Source organism: Tauraco erythrolophus, chromosome 7 (genome assembly GCF_009769465.1).
Source record: "Tauraco erythrolophus isolate bTauEry1 chromosome 7, bTauEry1.pri, whole genome shotgun sequence".
NCBI classification, from domain to species: Eukaryota; Metazoa; Chordata; class Aves; order Musophagiformes; family Musophagidae; genus Tauraco; species Tauraco erythrolophus.
In genome coordinates, this window is record NC_141471.1 from 26270640 (window position 1) to 26292261 (window position 21622).

The following is a 21622-nucleotide window of genomic DNA, read 5'->3' on the forward strand; positions in this document are numbered from 1 at the left end:
TGTGGCACAGGAAAATTGTCCTTTAGTCACCTGGGTAGTAAAAGCTATTATACAAAGCTGCTTAGAAAAGAAAAGTTCAAAGTTCTATGATGAAGAATACTTGCTAATTGACTAAGGTTGGATTAGTAACTCGTCTTTTGTTTTTCACAGGACAAATCCCTTTGGTAATAGTTTTAGAATAGCTTAACTGTTTACTCAAGTGATAAAGTTTATAGCACCATGTTCCTTGATTCCTTTCTGTAGTTTACTGCAGTTGTTAGACTCTGTTAGAGATTTGACAGGCACAGGCAAGGAACAGAAACAGAGTAAGAAAGAGACACTGGTAGGATTCTTGAGAAGAACTAAGGAGGAAAAGTGACAGAAATATGATAACATAAGCTGAATGGAAAAACAGAGAGGATGGCTCAGTGAGAAAAGGTGTAGGTGATGAATGGGTAAGGCATTCCTACAACTGAAGCATGAAAGCAAAGAGCAACCAAAGGCTTTGACTAAAAGAGGAGATACTCTGGGATGTACAGTAAGATGAAAGGTTCGAAAAAAATGATGGGTAAATAAAATGTAGTAAAAATTAGCCCAGTCACTTCAGATAATCTAGTATCCCTTGAAAAATGTTTTAAACTTGAAGAATGAAGATAAACAAATGTTTGGAAATGGTCTGTTCAATAGTAAAGTCAGTGCCATGAGAGAGGTTAATAGACTCTCAGCAGCATGTGATTCTGACTGAAGCCAGTCATCTTTCCATTCACCATCTGGCCAAAAGATTGCTGGGATATCTTGCCAATTTTCTTTGATGCATAAGACAACCTCTGGTATGATGCCTTCCTTTCTGTCTGTAAATACTGATATCTAATAGATTTGCTGACACAGAAATTACTTGCATTGAAGAATGGTCTTTGCAGATTTACAGAGTATTTTATTTTAGGTTAAACATTTGTAAGGCCATATTACCAAAGAATAGAAATCTAATTAAATGCTTAGGTTACCTCTCTGTCGATGATGTTTTCTGATACAGGAAATTTATACACTGAGGAATGGAGTACCTCACCACAGATTATATTCAGATTTGGAGGTTGTTTATCTCCACTAAGATGTACTCTGTTTAAATCTGATTGTAGTCAATTGTTTTGGGTCATAAATTACCAGGGAATAAATTCCTTTGAATTTAATGGTTTTTGGATTAGAAACTAAGACAGACATGATGAGGCAATATGAATTTTCAGTTTACATTCTCTTTGCCTCCCTTCCTAGTCATGGTCCTCTTAAGTAGTCTTACTCAGGTTGTGGTCATCTATGAATCACTAGTGACCAATGTGAAACTGGCCAAGCTAAAATAAACTTGTTTTTGCTTCTACAACTGACCAATACACATTCTAGAAAGAAACCAGAATTTTGTAGTTACATTATTTGTAACAGTTTGCACTGAGATCATAAAAAAGTCAATCATCTACTTCAGGTAGAATTCTATTCCACGAATACTGAGTCTTGGTTCTTGCCCTTTAATACTCTCATTCATTGTAATCGAAATAGTTTAGCACTGGATGTCGCTTCCTGCAAAACGTTTCATTGTCACCTATTAGAGTTTTCTAAAGGAACATGAAAATCACTTTCAGTTCTTATGGCCAATTTCGTGTATGAGTTCTTTTGTGAATCCTGTGATAATGTTGAGCGTCCAGTGCCAAAGAACGTGACTTCTGAGCAATGCTTAACTGCATACAGAAACAAGTTACTCTGAAAAGGACCTCCTGTGTTCCACAGGCTGGTTACTCCCGTTTTTTGTATCATCTTGCAGTATTTCCTCTGAAGAATCTGTACAGATGAAAGTGTTTTTAATTTTCTGCATACTTAAGTGTTATTATTAAAGATACTACCTGCACAGTTGATGGAGATAGTTGCCTATAAAGAGTCTTTGAGATGTCTGTTCAGTATGTTTTAACTATCAACCGCATTTTCAGTGAAGAAAATATTAAATAATTAAAACATCTTGCCAGAAGAGAAGAGCATTTTGTAGCAAGAAAATGCTCTGGGGAATAGGTGGTAGAATATGTGCAAACTGAACCTGAATTCAAAGTGTAAAATCATAGAATCATAGAATGGTTAGGGTTGGAAGGGACCTCAAAGATCATCTAGTTCCAACTCCCCTGCCATGGGCAGGGAAACCCTCCACTACACCAAGTTGCCCAAAGCCTCATCCAACCTGGCCTTGAACACCTCCAGGGATGGGGCATTCACAACTTCTCTGGGCAACCTGTTGCAGTACCTCACCACCCTCAATGTAAAGAATTTCTTTCTTATATCTAACCTAAATCTGCCCTCTTTCAGTTTAAAGCCATTGCTTCTTGTCCTATCACTACATGCCCTTGTAAAAAGTCCCTCTCCAGCTTTCCTGTAGGCCCCCTTTAGGTACTGGAAAGCTGCTATAAGATCACCCCGGAGCCTTCTCTTCTCCAGGCTGGACAGCCCCAACTCTCTCAGCCTGTCTTCATAGCAGAGGTGCTCCAGCCCTCTGATCATCTTCGTGGCCCTCCTCTGGACTCGCTCCAGTAGCTCCATGTCCTTCTTGTGTTGGGGATTCCAGAGCTGAACACAGTATTCCAGGTGGGGTCTCACAAGAGCTGAGTAGAGGGGCAGAATCACTTCCCTGGACCTGCTGGCCACGCTCCTTTTGATACAGCCCAGGATACGGTTGGCTTTCTGGGCTGCTAGTGCACATTGCCGGCTCATGTTGAGCTTCTCATCCACCAGCACTCCCAAGTCCTTTTCCTCAGGGCTGCTCTCAATCCATTCTCCGCCCAGCCTGTACTTGTGCATGGGATTGCCCTGACCCACGTGCAGGACCTTGCACTTGGTCTTGTTGAACTTCATGAGGTTCTCACAGGCCCACCTCTCCAGCCTGTCAAGGTCCCTCTGGTTGGCATCCCTTCCCTCCAGCGTGTCCACTACACCACACAACTTGGTGTCATCTGCAAACTTGCTGAGGGTGCACTCAATCCCACTGTCCCTGTCTCCAACAAAGATGTTAAATAGCACTGGTCCCAGTACCGACCCCTGAGGAACACCACTCGTCACAGGCCTCCATGTGGACATTGAACCATTGACCACAACTCTTTGAGAGCGACCATCCAGCCAATTCCTTATCCACCGAGTGTAAGAGAAACCTATTCCAAATTCCCTAAAGTATTTAGAGAGCTGATTAATAGCTTCGTTGGAATTATCCTGTCAAATGATGATATATTGCTAACAGTGTGTGTATATATGATTTTTTGGAAATATTTCCTTTTGAACTGGACCCCTGTGGTTTACACAGATGAGCTGTGTAAAACCTAATTACTTCTGTTGACCAAAGAAGAATTGAAGCATATAGAGTGGATGGCTTAATAATGGAAGGAACTGGATTTTGAAATAAGGTTGGTCAGGTCTTAGGAACAGAACGTAACTGCTTAGAGGGCAAGATGAGTGCCTGTAAAATGTTGACTACTTGTAATGTTATTGATTCTGACAGCAAAAGAATAGCATTAAGTCTTGGAGTATTGGAGTCTAATGTGTGAGCTCATGGAATTTAAGTCTTCTAAACTGATATTTAGCAGGGTTTGTGTGAACCCCTTTGCACAGAAGACAGTCATCTAACTTGAGTACATTTGGCCATCTTTCTGTACTTATCTTCAATAAATCCCTTGGCAAAAATACTTGGTCTTCACAGCCAAAAAAACTATCTAGATGAAGGATTGAAGGAGATATTTTTAGAAAGATTATTTATGCACACTTAAACTGATGGAGCACTACATGGTTTTTGATAATGTTTTAAAAATTATTTTAAGTTTTTTTTACTTTAGATTGATATTCAGAAAGGACCAGCAATATATTATTTTTTAAAAAATCTCATATATGACCAAATTACTGTAAAAAAGTAGAGAATTATTTTCAGTAATCACCTTCCTCTGAGAATTCATATTTTGCCACTCCAGCCTAAGCTTCAGTCTACAAGTTCTTTGCCTTTTACTATGATTATCCTCTAGGTTTGAGCTTATCCCAGGATCTAAGCATTCATTTATCATCTTTCTTGTAAACAAGGGAGTCTTAATATAATTCAAAAGCATTGCAAGAAAAAAATATATAAGATTCAGACTACTTGTCCTTTGTTTTTGCGTGTTGGAGAAGTGCCTGTATTTCATGCCCTATATAAAGAACTTCAAGAGTCATTGATTCATAGATAGATTCATAGATTTCTAGGTTGGAAAAGACCTTAGAGATCATCGAGTCCAACCATCCCTAATCCCCATTAAACCATATTCTCAAGTAGATCATCCACCCTATTCTTAAACACATCCAGGGATGGGGACTCAACCGCCTCCCTGGGCAGCCTATTCCAGTGGCTGACAACCCTTTCAGAGAAGAAATACTTCCTAACATCCAACCTGAATCTCCCCTGACTAAGCTTATGCCCATTTCCTCTTGTTCTGTCACCCATCACTAATGTAAAGAGTCCTTCCCCTACCTCCCCACCATCTTTTCTCAAGTATTTATAGGCCGTAATCAGGTCTCCCCTCAGCCTCCTCTTCTCCAGGCTAAACAGCCCCAACTCCCTCAGCCTCTCTTCATAAGTTTTATTTTCCAGCCCCTTGACCAGTTTAGTCGCCCTTCTTTGGACTCACTCCAGGAGCTCAATATCTCTCTTAAAGCGAGGGGCCCAAAACTGGACACAATATTCCAGGTGCGGCCTCACCAGTGCCGAGTACAGGGGCAGGATCACTTCCCTATTCCTGCTGGTCACACTATTCTTGATACACGCCAGTATCCCATTGGCCTTTTTGGCCACCTGGGCACACTGCTGGCTCATATCAAGCCGGTAGTCAACCAACACCCCCAGGTCCTTCTCCGCCAGGCAGCTCTCCAGCCACTCTTCCCCAAGCCTATAGCGATGCTTGGGGTTTTTATACCCCAAGTGAAGGACTCTGCGCTTGGCCTTATTAAAGCTCATGCCATTGGCCTCAGCCCAACGATCCAGTCTGTTCAAATCCCTCTGAAGGGCCTCCCTACCCTCGAGCAGATCGACACAGCCTCCCAGCTTGGTGTCGTCCGCAAATTTACTGAGGGTACATTCAATTCCCTCATCCAGGTCATTGATAAAGATGTTAAACAGAACTGGACCCAGTACTGAGCCCTGGGGAACCCCACTGGTGACCGGCCTCCAGCCGGATTTAGCCCCATTTACCACCACTCTTTGGGCCTGGCCATCCAGCCAGTTTTTAACCCAAAGGAGGGTGTGCCTATCCAGGCCAGCAGTTATCAGTTTCTCAACCAGAACACGATGAGAAACTGTATCAAAGGCTTTACTGAGGTCTAGGAAAACTACATCCACAGCCCTTCCCTCGTCAACTAGACGGGTCACCCTGTCATAGAAGGTGATCAGGTTTGATTGGCAAGACCTGCCTTTCATAAACCCATGTTGACTGGGCCTGATCACCCGGTTAACCTGTATGTGCTCATTAATAGCACTCAAGATAACCTGTTCCATGACTTTGCCCGTCACCGAGGTCAAACTGACAGGCCTGTAGTTCCCCGGATCCTCCTTCTGCCCTTTTTTGTAAATGGGGGTAACATCTGCCAGCCTCCAGTCCAGCGGAACTTCCCCAGTGAGCCAAGACTGTCCAAAGATAATGGACAGGGGTTTGGCAATGACATCCGCCAGCTCTCTCAGGACTCTCGGGTGGATACCATCAGGCCCCATAGACTTGTGGGCATCCAGCCGGAGGAGCAGTTCCTTGACCCGTTCCTCTGGGATCACAGGAGCTTCGATTTGCTCTCCCTCCCTGCTCTCAGACACCGAAGGCCAGCTCACCTGGGAACTACTAACCTTATTATTAAAGACTGAGGCAAAGAAGGCATTAAGGACCTCAGCCTTGTCCTCATCCCTAGTGACTAACGCACCCCCTGAGTCCAGTAGGGGCTGGAGGTGATCTTTAGCCCTCCTTTTGTTATTAATATATTTATAGAAAGACTTTTTGTTGTCCCTTACAGAGCTGGCTAGTCTAAGTTCCAATTGGGCTTTTGCCCCCCTGATTATCTCCCTACATGCCCTAACTTCCTCCCTGTATTGATTCCTGGATGCCTGCCCATTCTTCCAAGACTTATAGACATCCCTTTTTCTTTTGAGATGTTCCCAAATCTCCTTTGTCATCCAAGCTGGTTTTCTACCCCGGCGGCTCGACTTCCGGCACACAGGGACAGCTCGCTCCTGTGCCTCCAGAATTTCCTTTTTGAATAGTAACCATCCCTCCTGCGCCCCCTTACCCTTGAGAGCTGTCTCCCATTGGACTTTGTTAATCAGACTTCTAAACAGCCCAAAGTCAGCTCTCCCAAAGTCCAGCTTGGCCGTTTTAGTGTTCCCCCTTCTAACTTCCCCTAGAATTGAGAATTCTATTATCTCGTGGTCACTATGCCCCAGGCGTCCTCCAACCTTCACATCTCCCACAAGACCTTCTCTGTTCACAAACAGCAGGTCTAGGGGAGCACCTTCTCTAGTCGGTTCACTGACCAGTTGCGATAGGAAGTTGTCCTCCACACTCTGCAGAAACCGCCTAGACTGTTTCCTGACTGCCATGTTATACTTCCAACAGACATCAGGTAGGTTAAAGTCACCCATAAGGACAAGGGCTAGTGAGCGCGAGACTTCCCCCAGTTGTTTAAAGAATAGCTCATCAGTTTCACTGTCCTGACAGGGTGGCCTGTAGCAGATTCCCACTACAATATCCGCCTTCATAGGCCCCCCTTTGATTTTCACCCACAGACATTCTACTAGGTCATCCCCAACATTTAACTCTAAACAGATTAGACCTTCCCTTACATACAGGGCAACCCCACCACCCCTTCTACCTCTCCTATCCCTCCTGAAGAGTTTGTAGCCATCCATGGTAGCACTCCAGTTATACGAGTCATCCCACCATGTTTCAGTGATGGCAACTATGTCATAGTTTCCCCGGATAACAAGAGCTTCCAGTTCCTCTTGTTTATTGCCCATACTGCGTGCATTCGTATAGAAGCACGTAAGTTGGGCTTTCGACCCCACTGCACCCCTAGGGGGCTAAGTTTTATTACCTGAGCTGTTATTTTTGGGATTCTCTTTTACCTCTGGGCAACTTGTGTGTTGCTCCTGACTACACATATCACCCCCTACTATCACTGAGGCAGCAGGCCGAAGGCACCTGCCTACACTCCTTTCATCAGACAATGGAGGGCCGTCCTCGGTTGTTAATCCTCTAAGTCTGACAATACCCCCCACCCCCTTCACATCTAGTTTAAAGCCCTGTTGATGATCCCAGCTAGTTCTGTAGCGAGCAGCCTTTTCCCCTGTGGAGACAAACCCGCCCCATCCCTAGATAGAAGATCTGGCATTAAGGTCAGCCCGTGGTTAAAGAAGCCTAGGTTGTTTTCCTCACACCACTTTTGTAGCCAATTATTTAAGTCCTCGATCTTTGTTTTCCATCCCGTGTCATGTCCCAGAGTCGGTATGATAGAAGAGAATATTACTTGGGCCCCCGATCCCTTCAACATTCTTCCCAAAACCCTGAGATCTTTCTTAATAGTCCAGATGTTTCTTTTCCTAATGTCATCCATACCAACTTGGAAAATAAGAAGAGGGTAGTAATCGGTGGGCCTGACTATAGATGGGAGTTTTTTTATCACGTCCCTAATTGTTGCCCCAGGAAGGGAGCAGACCTCCCTATGTAAAGGGTCAGGTCTACAAATCTGGCCCTCCACACCCCTCAAAAGGGAGTCTCCCAAAACAATCACCCGCCTTTTCTTCATAACTGAGAAATAATAACTTTATTCATAACTTCATAACTTCATTGGATCTAATTAAATATGAAAATTTATAGGGATAATTTATAGGGATAATTCTGAGCTTCTATAGGAAGACTTCTAATTTTTCTTTAAGTCTTCTAAGTTGGAAAAAAACATGAAGAATTGTAGGATGATATGGCTTATAGGTTTATTAGCTGTATTATGAAAATAAGTAACTGTGGTTTTCCGTGATTTTATTCCTTCCAGTGGACTTTGACCTAGACTAAAGGCATAGACTGCAAACAATATCTAAAATTTGTATGTGTGTGTATGCATATGTACACAAAATATACATATATATAATATGAACAAAATATTTATATAAAAATTAAATATTGTTAAGTGCTAATTGTGTATTCTACAGCAGAAACACTTTTGCACCCTATAGTTTTAAAATATAATTTTGATTTCTGTTTTAGTTTGTGGTTTATTTTTAAGATGGACCTTTTTAATTTTTAAAATCATGTGCACTGTGTGAATTTCAGCTTCCACATTCATATTTTAACTTAATTTCGTGCACTCTGTACATGAAATAATACCCCTTTTTTAGATTAATTACATTGTGGAGCCACATATTGGATTCGAAATATGTAGAATCAATGATATTGGGATTGTAAAAACTGCAGAGCTCCAGTAGGTCTCAGTGGCAGATTTCTCTTAAAAAAAATACAAAACTAAGCACAGTTGACAGTTCTAAATTTTATGTGTGTCTGCTGATGCAAAACTGATTATGTTCCTTTGAAAATATTCCTAGAAGAATCAATGTAAAAGGGAGACTGATTTAATGTGAGGCTGGCTAACAAGTTAAGTGAATTTTGAAAAAGCCCTATAATGTACACTTCATTTTTGCTGAAGTAATTTTAACTCAAAATTACACTTTTTGAGTTCAAAAGAATACTTACTTATTCCCCGATAATGAACCTTACATAGATAATTTGAATATTTTGCGTATTTTCGTACTAACGTCTTCTCAAACCTGATACACTGTACGTAGTTCATCGAGATACTCTGGATTTAATTCAAGCATCTTCCATGACACGTTTATGCTCCATTTGTTAAGGCTTTGTTTCTTTAATTGCTATAATTCATTAAATCACAGGATTTGAGTCTTTCTTCTTATTCTTCCTGATCACTTTTACATTTCCTTGGTTTCCATGGAAGCTGAAAGAGAATATGAGTGTTTGTTTTAAAATTCCAGTCAACATCAAAAGTCTTGCATGTATGAAAATGATGTTCTATATCTGATTATATTCTTAAGCCAGGAAAGTTCCTAATTAGGTAAAACTGATCCATCAGAGAAAAGCTCCATTCTTGGTACTCTTTATTTCTTTAAAAAAAAATAAAACAAAACAAACCTTATGAGTTATATTTCCAAAACATCATTTTGTATTTGTAGGTTGTATTTTCATTAGAAGACTTTGTCATGTAATTATAATGTTTCCATGATCATAGTTGAACAGCGAAGTATCATTCTGTTTTAAAGCTGGGATTTCAAGGAAGTAAAGGTGGCCTTCACTGTATATATATTCTAACCAAATTCATATATACCTTAATATTTTTGAATACAGTCTACATTATCAGAAACAGGTGGAAAAAGTCTTGTTTAATGTTTTTGGAGTGCCATAATTGTAAATATTTTAATATTTTCTTTTAGCTGGAAAGTGAAATTTCCACCACAGTAGAAGATTACAGTTCTGAGGTAAGAAGTAACGCTTTTCCTAGCTTTTCTTTCAAATTTTTCTTTTACATGTTTACTGCAATGCTGTGCATTGCAAAAAGAGAAGGAAAGAAAGAGCAGACGAGATATTGTAGACAAAGCTGTTACCTGTCATTACTGGTATGATTAATGTACCATTAAAGCAAGCATTATGTCAGCTACATATTGGAATGTCTGCTATAATCAATAATGCAGTGGATATATGAACTATTGTAACAATGTCATTGTTATGCTTGTATTAGTGCTTCATGTTGCTACTGGAGTTGTTGCTGTGCATAATTTCTACTAATTTTCTGTGTGAAACAAGTTGATTACATTTTAATGAGTTCCAAAGCAGCCGTTGCTCAGCGGCTGGCTGGGCATCAGTCTGCTGGTGGGAGGTGGTGAGCGAATGCCTTCGTGTCGTTTGTTGTTTGAGAGTTTGGTTTTGTTTTCTTTCACTTACTAAGCTGTCTTTATTTCGACCAATGGATTTTTCTCACTTTTGCCCTTCTGATTCCCTCCTCCATCCCACTGGTGGGGCAGTGAGTGAGTGATTGTGTGAGGGGCTTAGCTGCTGGCTGGTGTCAACCCACCACACATTGGCATCTACTACTCATCTGTCACGCTGAAGGGTAGTGGCGTATGTGGAACTTTAGTGTTGCCAAATAAACCAGTTTGTTATGTTTTTAAGGAGCAAACTACCTCATGCATAAATGTGGATCAAGAACATGCAAGAAATAGCCATGGAATATCTGAGTACAGTAAATATTGTTTCTACTTAAATTAATTTTTCATATCTCAATTGCTTTCTGTAGTGACAATCTGGGGTTTGTTTTGCAGATCTCTGTGCTAAACACTCCTGCAAAACACACCTCAGAATCTTAAGCTTGGCAACAAGTAAGAGGGAATGAAGTAATCAAATGAGTATCTGTTGCTGAATAAATTTGGTGTAGAATACTTTGTTCCTCTCTTGATTTAGCCTTTTGTAAGAGGAGATGACTATGCCTTAGGATGACCATTTGTTCTGTACTAGTATGATAGCTGCTTATTCTGAAGCCCAAGGGAATATACACACCAGACAACGTGTCGCTGACCTGCTGCATTGATAGTGCAAAAGTAAAATCGTTACTGCAGTGTGCAATCTAGACACGCCCTGAAAAATGGAAGGACTTTTCTTTCCCAGCTTAAATACTCTGTCTTTATTTGCTCCTTCTCCCACCCTGTTCTCTTGACCGACTCTGTGTCTGTTTTCTATCCCCTAGTTTTCTGTAAATTCTTCCTTTCTCTGTAATGGGTCTTGTCAGTCTTTTCACCTTCCCTTGCCCATCCCCGTTTTCCCCTTGCTTAGTTTCTTAGCTCAATCCTACAGGCTTTTCACCCTGTTTCTGTTCTTCCTTTTCCTTCCTCAATCATTCCGAAGCTCAGTATCTTTCCTAGCCTTTCCAACTTCATCCAAGCATTGTTTTCCCTTGTTGTTTCTTTTGATATTTTTTTCTCCCTCTTCTCCTTTGTTACCTCTTCTTATGTTGGGGGGGTCCTAATGTTCAGCTCAACTTGTCCTAGGTGAAAGCAGTACTTTTCCTTTCCAACTTCTCTCATCAAATCCGTTACAGTTTTCTTCATAAATTTGATCTCAGCCTTTTAGTTGAATTCTTTTCCTGTCCCTCTCTTCCCCAGTCTGACTCTCTCTCCCACTTCTTCCTCCTGCACTTGTTTATGAGCACTCTTACTTTCTTCTGGTGTGTTGGGAGAAGGCATTTGCGAGTACAGAGAAGACGTTCCCTCATGTTCATTATTGGCCACTTTCAAATACAGAATACTGAACCATATGGACCCTTGGTCTGGTGAATCGTGATTGTTCTTATGGCATGTTTTATGTGATGCAAATTTAGAAAAAAGTATCTGGGACCAGCACTTTTGGAATTGAAGATTCCAGTCCAGCTGCTGGCGAGTGCTGTAAATGAAAGAAAGAAAAAAAGATTTTTATGGAGGGATAGGTGCAAGGAGTTGAGTCAAACTCTGCCTGGGGAAAAAAAATCTCTTCATAGTTTTAATATTTTTCGTAGATAAAATGTTGGTTTTTTTGTCCAAGGAATTAAAGTAGCAAAGAACAAGAAGAATCTGAGTTTGCTTTATGTATGGTAACATGATAGGGCCGTATGTGCACACAGTTTTCCGTTGAGGTTGTAGCAAATACACTATTGAACAACTGCTATGACCTTACTGCACCTTTTTAGAATATGCATCACCATGGTATGTGATTACTATTAAATGGAATATGCAGTGTGTGAGGAATGAACCCTTGCAAACAGTTGACAATGGCATTGATATTCATGTATTTTTACAAGCGAGAGGTATTACATATATAATGAAATATGACTAAGAAATTTTTATCGCTTCTGAGGTTATAGGAAGCAGTGTTGCAGACTGATTGCAAAAGCTCAAGGAAATATCTTTGCAAAGGAGATGGAATACAGAAAAGATCTGGCATAATGCCTCATGAAAATTTTGGATGTGTTCTCATTTTTGTGTTTTGTTGTTAGTATGAGTTGAATTCAAAGCTTTCATTTTAAAATGAGTTTTCACATCTAAACACTTAACTTTACCCTGCTTCATTCTTCAAAGATTTCTGTAGGTTCCTACAGAGTATATTAGGGAGCAATTTTTGAGATACTAAAGACAATAGAATTGCAGCCGAACTGCTTTCTGAATATGCCTTTTAAAAATTTGTAGATTTCCTCAAAATTGCAATGACAGATGCATTTCTGGGCACTCTTATTCTCATTCCTGCAAAAAGACTTTTTATCTCCCTAAGGATTATTTTCCAAGACATAAGTAGGCAACACGAGACTTGTGAATAGTAACACAATACTGGGTCTAGTGAAGAACAAACTCAAGTGCTGAGAGTTGCTGTCTTAATGAGCTCTTTTTAATTCCAGTTAATTATAGTTGGTTGGTATCTGCAATGAGAAAACAACACGTTTAGGAATGCCTATATTTTAGGAACTGAATTTTTGATATGTTTTGTGTCAGCTGTAATGTTACTTTTATTATCAAAAGCTGTACTTATATTCATGGCCACCGTGTAAATAAAGTGATCTGAAGCCTTTTAAGTTGAAGAAGATGAGAATAAGTTAAATTTTGTCTGTAGCAGCGTAATTATGAAGTTGTATGAAATCTTGAGCTTACCTTTTTTTCAGGTGTATGACCTCCTTTTCGGAGAAAAAAAAAAAACTAAGAAACCACACGTTTGTAGAAACATAGGTCTGTCGATGCACCTTTTCCCTCACTGTTTAGAACATCTGTATTATTTTTAGTGATTTTTTTTTTGACAGAAATTATGTTGAAATCAAGGCTGTCATGCTTCAAAGTAAAACAGGTCATAAGTCATTAGTTTTGTTATAGGCAAAATAAGTCAGATGTTTTTAATTCTTCAGGCTCTTCTTGTGAGGAATTGGATAAAATTCAGTGATAAGTATTTCTGTCTTTAGGAGACTTAATAGACACACAATTATAAGCCAATACAGTTGTCTAAGCAAAATTGAAGGAACCTGTGCATGCTTATATAAGAATTTTTGTCTTGAAGGAATTTTATTGTAAATACGGTCTCTTGTTCAGTTTTGTTCTACCATTTCTCTAAATACCTACACTATCAAAGGTAGTTGCCAAACTGAAAACTGATAAATCCTTCATCTTGCCTTTTGTAACAAATTATTCAGTTTGAGCAAGAATGAGACCTGGCTGCATAGTCTTAAATTAAATTATAATGGTGATTAGCTATTTATGGTTACGGTCTAAACTCAGAGCTAAGGAAAGTTAGGCTTTTTCCAAGAGTTGAGATTTTTTTGGGTTTTGTAACTGTGGAAGATAAGGTTGCCCCCATATAATTTCCATATGCCTCAATTTTACATTATAACTGAAAAATTGTCCCACCTGATGTGGTGTTGTGTTTTGTTTTTTTTTTTTTTCTCTTATTGACTCTCTTCCCAATTTCCAAAGTGTACCTCTGAAAATGTGGTTAATATGATGTCTACAAAGTTTGTTCTTTTTTTTTTTTTAATGTTAATGAAATTCTATGCCTTAACCACTAAGTAAAGAAGTTTTCTGGTGCGTGCTCTTAACATATAGAAAAATATATTACGCCATGATATTTTTAAAAGCCACCAATTGTTATCCTTCAGGAGTTATTAAGTTTAGTTATATGATTGTAATTACTTTCCTCACAAACCAAAAATTATTTTCGTTTATGGAGATTAAAAAAAACCCCACAACTGAAATTCATTTTCCCAAGTTGCCATAATTGCTAGTTTTAACTAAGTTTCATATAGTCGCTTGTGATATAACTAAGAACATTGACAAGCAGTGTTGGAAGTTTAAGTATTGATTTTTGTGAAGGAATCACATGTCCAAAATATAGAAAAGGGGGGAAAAAATGAAAACATGATGTAAAGTTGTTAATCCATTCAGATACTTCTGTATGTTTATACCACCAAATCAAAGCAGTTTTTTATCAGAAGTGTGCTGTAATAGGTTATATTATTTTCATGCATTCAGGTATGTCTACGTTTTTTAGTGATCGAACAGTATGTGTTGTTTTATGCTGAGCATTAAATTGCTATTTATAAAGGGAAATCTCTATAGTACTGGCATTAATGTTATCAGTAGTTACATATATATTATAACTGCTACTTCTGAGGTACAATTTCAGGTCTTCCAAGGTCTAAGGCACATTAAAAGGGGTACAGTGATTTCATAAATTTAATCCTGACCTCTGGTGGCAATTGTCATGAATCACTGCCTTAATTCACTGGTGGAAGTTGGTTTTCCTTCTGTTTCTCTGGAAGAAGATTCCTTTCGTTTGTCTTAAGCATATGTATTTACTGATGCAATATAAATGATGCCTTTATTTTTAGCTAATAGACTAAAAGTTGTATTTTACTTTATGTTAGTAAATACTGTTTCTGTGAATTATTTTGAAAATACAAGCAAGGAATTAAAAATCAGACAGAACGTCCTTTGAGAGACTTCCATAACCTTCACTTTTTTCATGTCTTTTGTTCACCAAAACAGTTGCTCCTGGGTAGCTAATGTGTTGTGAAATTTAATTTTTTCTTACTTTGTGGTTATTTGTTTATGCAATTATATCCAGAGCTCTTGTTACTCCTCGCTTTCATTATCTTAAAATACTGTGCAGTTTGATTATTTTTTTAAGTGTTTGTTTGCTGGGGTATGTAACTAAGCACATCATAAGGCATTAAGACATAAGGACATTTCAGCATTAAAGGTGAACTGCAAAGCTTTAAAAGAAGAAATTGTAAGAGTCTACATCAATAGTATTTATGGACTTTTTCCATAGATTATAATGCACCTTTGTTGTCTTGTCATGTTTCAACTTGCACTTTACCAGGATGCATAAGGCATTTGAAGGGAGAAGGTATCAGATGAGAAACAGCATGTACTACCGAGTTACGGTGGTGGTTCACTTCTGTGATGTCCAAGAGCTAGGCTGCTGGGAAATGAGGCAGGGTTTCCAAAGTTCCAGACAGTTGTTTTGAATGTGTATAACAAAATCCCTTTTATAAGTAAAAGGTCTTTTGTAGAAATTTCAGCTGCTAAGGAGCCTGGAACATCTAGTAAGATAAGTCTTTTATGTCTTTCCTAGTAGCTGGTATTATAAAGCATCTAAGAGTCTTTGTTGCACACAGAAATGATTTGCATGAAGAGAAGCGTGTCCACTGTGGCAGATTACAAGAATCATACGCTTTATCAATTAATTCTAAATGAACTGCGAGTTAAAAAAAGGAAAATAAATATTTCATAATAGAGTTTCTGTTAAACTACTACTGTTATTAATCTGGGACATGTGCCAAAATCTGAATAAAGACATTGGGGCCAGACACTGTGTAGATGCTTGCATGTCTGAATGTAGAGTGAACATCTGGCAATACACAAATGATTTGCAGTGCCTCTGAGTTGCCTAGACTGCTGTTTGCTGCAATTTTCTTTTTTCTTTCTAAAATAAGGTAGTGATCTCTTTGTGGTGTCATCTTTTTTACTGAGGAAGTCAGGAACTGAAAGGGCACTGTGTCAGCTCTGCAAACTCTTCTCTAATATTCATTCTTTTAATACAGACTCAATGACTATATTGATCACATTTATAACAGTGTACTTCCATGTCGAGTAACTTACTGATTTCCTCGGGCATGCTAGTCCTTTGTAAATAAGCCCTTATCTAGACTATGGCAGATGCCTGAGCAGTATAGCTTCCTTTTTTTTTTGATTTAAATGTAGTATGTGGGTCTGAAATGCTATGATGCCTTTCCATCTCTAGTACCATTATTTTCGTTTTGGGCTCTGATGTAATAACCAGCTCTGAGGGGAAATACAGCTGTTCTTGCTTTCTGATTTTAAAACATTGGTCTACTGTTTTAAAAGCCTACCTGTCTGTTATGGTTACTCGCAAGTCCACAGCCTATCCTTTTCATTTGGATTTTTTTTTAACCTATAACTGCTACTTTGGCTTGTGCTTGCCTTTTGGAGATTGTCATTATTAATTTGAACAGTCTGTAGAACCAAAATTCTCATAGAACCTGAAAGGAGTTGCAGTGTTAGGTGAGTGAAAGAGGATTTTTTTCAAATGTCTTATGTTAAATGTATAATTTCTGCTCTCTTTCAATCTTAAGAAATTATTTCAAATTGGGGATGTCTGTGATACTGCCTTTCATCTACTATTGAGAGATCAGTGACTTTCAGAAATAGTAAATCTTAGGGTGCATAAATATCTTTTAGAAAGCATAACTATGTTTAATAATATATGGAAATATTAAACATATAATTTAAAATGCAGTAGTACTGCATTTTACTCTGTTAAAGTGTAAAGCTTTGCATTGACCTTTAAATCTGAATTCCTTTCTTTTCTCTGGGTGTTCAAATTCAGATGATTTTTGTTTTTAGACGATAGTATCATTTTTGCATTTGTTGGTGTTTTACCTGTTACCTGTGCTTACTTTGATGCAATTTGCTATATATAAAGCTATTTTGTATTTCAAATAGAAAAAATTGTTGTAGCATAAAAATTCCTGTGGTTCTACAGGAATCATCACGTAAGATTCAAATGAATGGAAAATAGAAATCAAGCGTTATTTCAAATAATAATGTATTTAGAAATTGTCTTTATACAGGCAAATGATTGCAGTTTTGTGACAAGAGCAGCTATACCTGCAGACTTAATCAGGGTACAGTATTGCAAGTTGAATCGTAATACTAATGGTGAATACTAAAAACCTCAAACAATTTGTTTCAAACAAAAAATATGTTGCTGACTAATACTTTATTTTGCATGCTGTGCTCTGCATCTGCATTGTTTGTTATATATTAATAAAGTGTATCATTAAACTTGGAATGCAAAACAATTTACTACTTCTATTAAGGCTAAGATTGTAAAGCAGAACTTGCAGAAACACTTTACGTCAGTGCTTTTGGGGTGTGAATTATACTAACAAAGGAGGTTACCATGGCAATAAGATCTTCGATGCTGTATTGTGTGTTAATGTACTAAGGTGGCATTTCATACAGAATTTGATATTTGAGTTTCTTACTGTGATAAAGCATAAAGAACGGTATGTTAAGGAACTTGGATTGATTTAGGAAGAAGAATTTGGAGTTGGAGAGATTTATTCCGAGCATGGAATGCAGCACTCTCGCATGCAGCTAGAGGTGATGGAGAATGAATTGGCTGGGAAACAACAAGAGATTGAAGATCTAAACAGAGAGCTAGAAGAAATGAGGGCAGCCTATGGTACAGAAGGATTGCAACAGGTATAATTACCTTATGTTGCTTTCTACTTGCTACTTGGTTACATGCAAAAATGCAGAGCATCACCTGAAAGAATTCACGCTCAATGGCAGCTGTTCAGAGTGCAGTCTCTGCGTGATATAGAATTACACATAATTTCTTTCAGTCACATACCATGTGCTGTTTCTTTGAATGGCATTTCCATTGTGTGTCCTTTTTTTCTGTATTTTGTGAATAAAATTCCAGTCGTCTTTGCAGTGACTTTCTTCAAATCAGGAATGGAAAGATGATTTTCTTCAAGAAAATAACTGAGTTTTTCTGTAGTTTGCAAAGACTGCATTTCTTTAATACCTTCCTGTTCCTCCGAGATAAAAAAAACCCTCAGGTTTTGGTTCCCAAGGAATGATTTAACTGAGTTTATCCTTGAGCCAAAAGGTTCTTTGTCAGACAAAGGCGTGTATCAGGCTTCACAGTCTGAAATACAAGGGAACTGTGTCAGAATGTTTTAATAAACAACTAATAACTTGGGGTTACAGGGAAGTATTTCTTACTTCAGATTGGAATTTAAAGTTAGGTTTTAAAGTAAAGAATATTAAATACTGACTCTTCTAGTTTAAACAAATGGTGCAATGCACTGAAGTCAGTGCTTTGTCATGCTTCATGTCTTACTTATCTCTCTCTCTTTTAATTTTGATTTGGGTCACATCATTGTGTTTTTCTATTTTTTGCAAAGTACTATAGAATACCAAAATTGTTCCACGATTTAGTCATTTTCACCTTCATTATTATTGCATAATTACAATTTTTTTTCTTTATTTGTATTTTATCCATGAAAATGGATGCCATGTTTTCCACCATAGTAGAGTGATCTTTAAGTGGTTGCCCTGGAGGAGGTGGTTAATCATTCCTTTGTCTGTTGGTGAATCTCTGGTGTTGCATTTTCAGTCAAACTTATCTTCTAGTTACTGTGTCTTGTATCTGTTGTGCTAAACATTACAGTCATAATTATGGCATAATAAAGAACATAAGCCTAATTTTAGTTTCTCACAATTGTGACTACTGTTAGTTTTTCCTGAAAAAGGTGAAAGTGAAAATGTTTGCATTTTTTAAATGACTATGATTACTATTTTTAAAATAAATTAAAATATACTGAAACAAAACAGGCTGTGGTACAATAATATTTTAATAGTTGCAGCATATTTTTGTATGATAGTGGTACAGTGCATAATATCTCAGTTAAGAAATGCATATGGTTTATTTTTCAGAAGAAACAAAAGAATTGTAAAAGGGGAGTGTGGAAGATACGTTGTGTCCTTTAGTTCTGACTGTTTGTTAAAGAAAAAGATTGAATAGAAAAAGTTGAAAATTACCGTATAACTGTGTGGATTGGAACAGATAAATTTAGTTATTGAATTTCATTGAACAGATGCAAAAGGAACGGTATGACACACTTGAGTGTCTGATCTCTTCCTAATTTTCTCTAACGGTCATCTAGTATTTCCACTAGATCCAAGCTTTTCAAGTAGGAGTTCAGTGCAGTGTTCTGAAAAGAACTTGGAAAGAATTTCCTCAAATTCTTTGCATTGTTTGACTTGTTTAAGGGACTTCTGTTTTTCCTGTCCCACTGAATAACGTCCCTGTCCTCTAAATCAGTAAGCTTTGTCTGGAAGCATTGTAATTTTACTTCAAGACTCAGTGTATAACCTGGAGAGGCTTCTTTTTAGGAGCGTTGAAAACAAAACAATTACAGAAGGTGACTGATGGTTTATGAAATTTGCAGTATGTAGAGATGAAGCTTCCACTAGCCTTGAATGAGTTCAAATTGATGAAGTGACTTTAAAGCGAGTAACATATCTATTTATATAATTGCACGTGAAAACAGTCCCAATTAATACTGTAGAATGTATGGCAGCCTGAGTGGAATCCTACAAAAAATAAAACACTTGCAAAGGATTTTTTTCCTATACTTTTATCATTTCTTCAACACTGCAAATTAGAAAAGATTCATCTGTTAAATACACTGTATCAGTTTTACAGCTTGAGCTGATTTTCTCATGTAGTTCTGAATAATTTCTCTGGGTTCACAATATAGGATACTGCATGCTATCTATTATATGTTTTTATACGATTAATGCAATTTATTGCACTTTCAATGAGAGATATAATTTGCATTTATTGTGGGAAAAGTGCGTGGGCATGAATAGTTGTACAAAATTGCTGAAACACTAGAAATAGATACACTGACTTCATTTATGATGGTTTATTTATGTGGCCCCACTTCTTAGTTTAAAAGCAATTTATATATTTAACTAATTAACATTCTTAAAGTTTCAGATTTTGTTCTTTGATAAATGTATTTTATAGAGAGAGGAAAAAAATCTATTTCTGACGTTTTTACAAATAGAGTGTGTGAAAACATAAATGTTCCAGTAGGTCCGTGTGACATCTTTTAAATTGAGAGGTTAGGGATGATATATTCCTACTTAACTGGAATAAGCTATTATTTTTTTTTTGTCTGTGGCTTTGATGTGCGCTAATAGCTTTAATTTTATCTTTTGTAGCTGCAAGAATTTGAAGCTGCTATCAAAAAAAGAGATGACATTATCACTCAGCTCACTACTAACCTACAGCAGGCACGGAAAGAAAAGGATGAAACTATGAGGGAGTTCTTAGAGCTTACGGAACAAAGTCAAAAACTGCAAATTCAGTTTCAGCATGTAAGTTACAGTGCTACCAGTATTTATCTAGGTTCAAAAATTGGTGTTGCTTTGGAGGGTCCATAGATGGCCACTTCCTGCAGAAACACAGGGGTTTTTTTTGTGTGTATTTTTGAAGAATTGATCTCTTAGTATAGATAAGCAATCACTTTACCAATCCTACTGTTATCATTATAGTACCTGGTTTTTGGTACTAATTCACTATAAAATAATAAAGATTAGTCTGTTTTCTTCCCTATTATGTGGTGATAGCTTCTGATCAGTACTGGATGATTGTAGTTATCTTAGGGAAAAACACTTGTGTAATTAGTTCCCAGAGCTTTGGGCTGAAATCTATCCTGTTCCCTTTGAAATCAAAGCAGCCAGCCATCAACTCTAGTGGGACACTGTTTCATGCTCCAGTCCCTCCTATATTTTTGGGTAAAACCTGCCTCTTGTGGTGTTATTAGAAGATAATTTAAATAACACTTAAGTTTCAGAGAAGCACTTGTTCTGATTCTGTGATTCTGAAAAGCACTGGTGCCATGGACACTCTTGTTAATCTACATGACTACAGTTTATAGTGTTGCAGTTGACTATTATAGTATTTTGTGCTCTTTAAGTATTTTATATAGCTTTTTTGAGCTTCAGATGGATTATACTCTGAAGCCTGAGCTTTTATTATTGAAAATGTGATTTTTGAGGACAGAAATGACGAATAGTTCATTTTACTACTTAAAAATGTTTCTGAGACACTGCTATCCTGTGCTAGCTCACTATAAAGCAATTTAATAATAAATATTTTTTATTGTTTTGCCATCCTAAGAAAATAAGTATATTTCAGTTCCTCCTAAAAGAACTTATAGAATTTTGCGATAGTCTTTGGTCTTGTGATGTGGAAGAAGAAAGTCAAGATCACTCTTTCTGTAGTGCAAGCTGTTTCTGAAAAACTTGATAATATCAGGTTTTATTTTTTTAACATTCAAGTTGCAGGCAAGTGAAGCCCTAAGGAATACCAGCCATAGTTGCACAGCTGCTGATTTGTTGCAAGCCAAGCAACAGATACTTTCGCATCAGCAACAGCTAGAAGAACAAGAATGTCTGCTGAAGAATTATCAAAAAAAGAATAAAGAATTTGAAGTGCAAATTACACATCTTCAAGACAAAATCACAACATATGAAATGGTACGTTCCTTATTAGAAAGATCTCTTTTCCTAATCTCTTTTTTATTTTTAGGATTTTGTAGTTCCTTTGAAATTTAAGGACCAAAGCACAGATTGTGAGTGTGCCGCATATAATGCGTACAAAGATTTTAAGTTTTTAAGACTGCTTCTGTTAAGTAACATGTAATATGTGTATAATTTAAAATTGAAATGTTTATGTCAGTATTATGTATCACGTTTTTTAAAAATTGTAGGAATATTTACAACAAACTATGAAACTATACTGTATATTAGAATACCTCCATTAAATGACATTATTTTGTTAGGAATAAAAATTTAAAATAACTTGCTTGAACAATCTGTTCTATTTTGAGGAAAGAATGAGTTCTTTTATTCATGTACCTTTTTTTAATTACCTGTCATGGAAAA

At 37.5% G+C, this 21622-nt stretch overlaps 1 protein-coding gene across 1 annotated transcript in view; it reads left to right on the forward strand.

Annotated features, from left to right (window-relative positions):
• AKAP9 (A-kinase anchoring protein 9) overlaps positions 1–21622 on the forward strand; it is a 123421-nt gene that overhangs the window by 27782 nt on the left and 74017 nt on the right. The window contains 5 exon segments of the mRNA XM_086614890.1: positions 9494–9538; positions 16720–16773; positions 17186–17356; positions 19895–20050; positions 21017–21214. Coding sequence (XP_086471016.1) covers positions 9494–9538; positions 16720–16773; positions 17186–17356; positions 19895–20050; positions 21017–21214 — 624 coding nt within the window.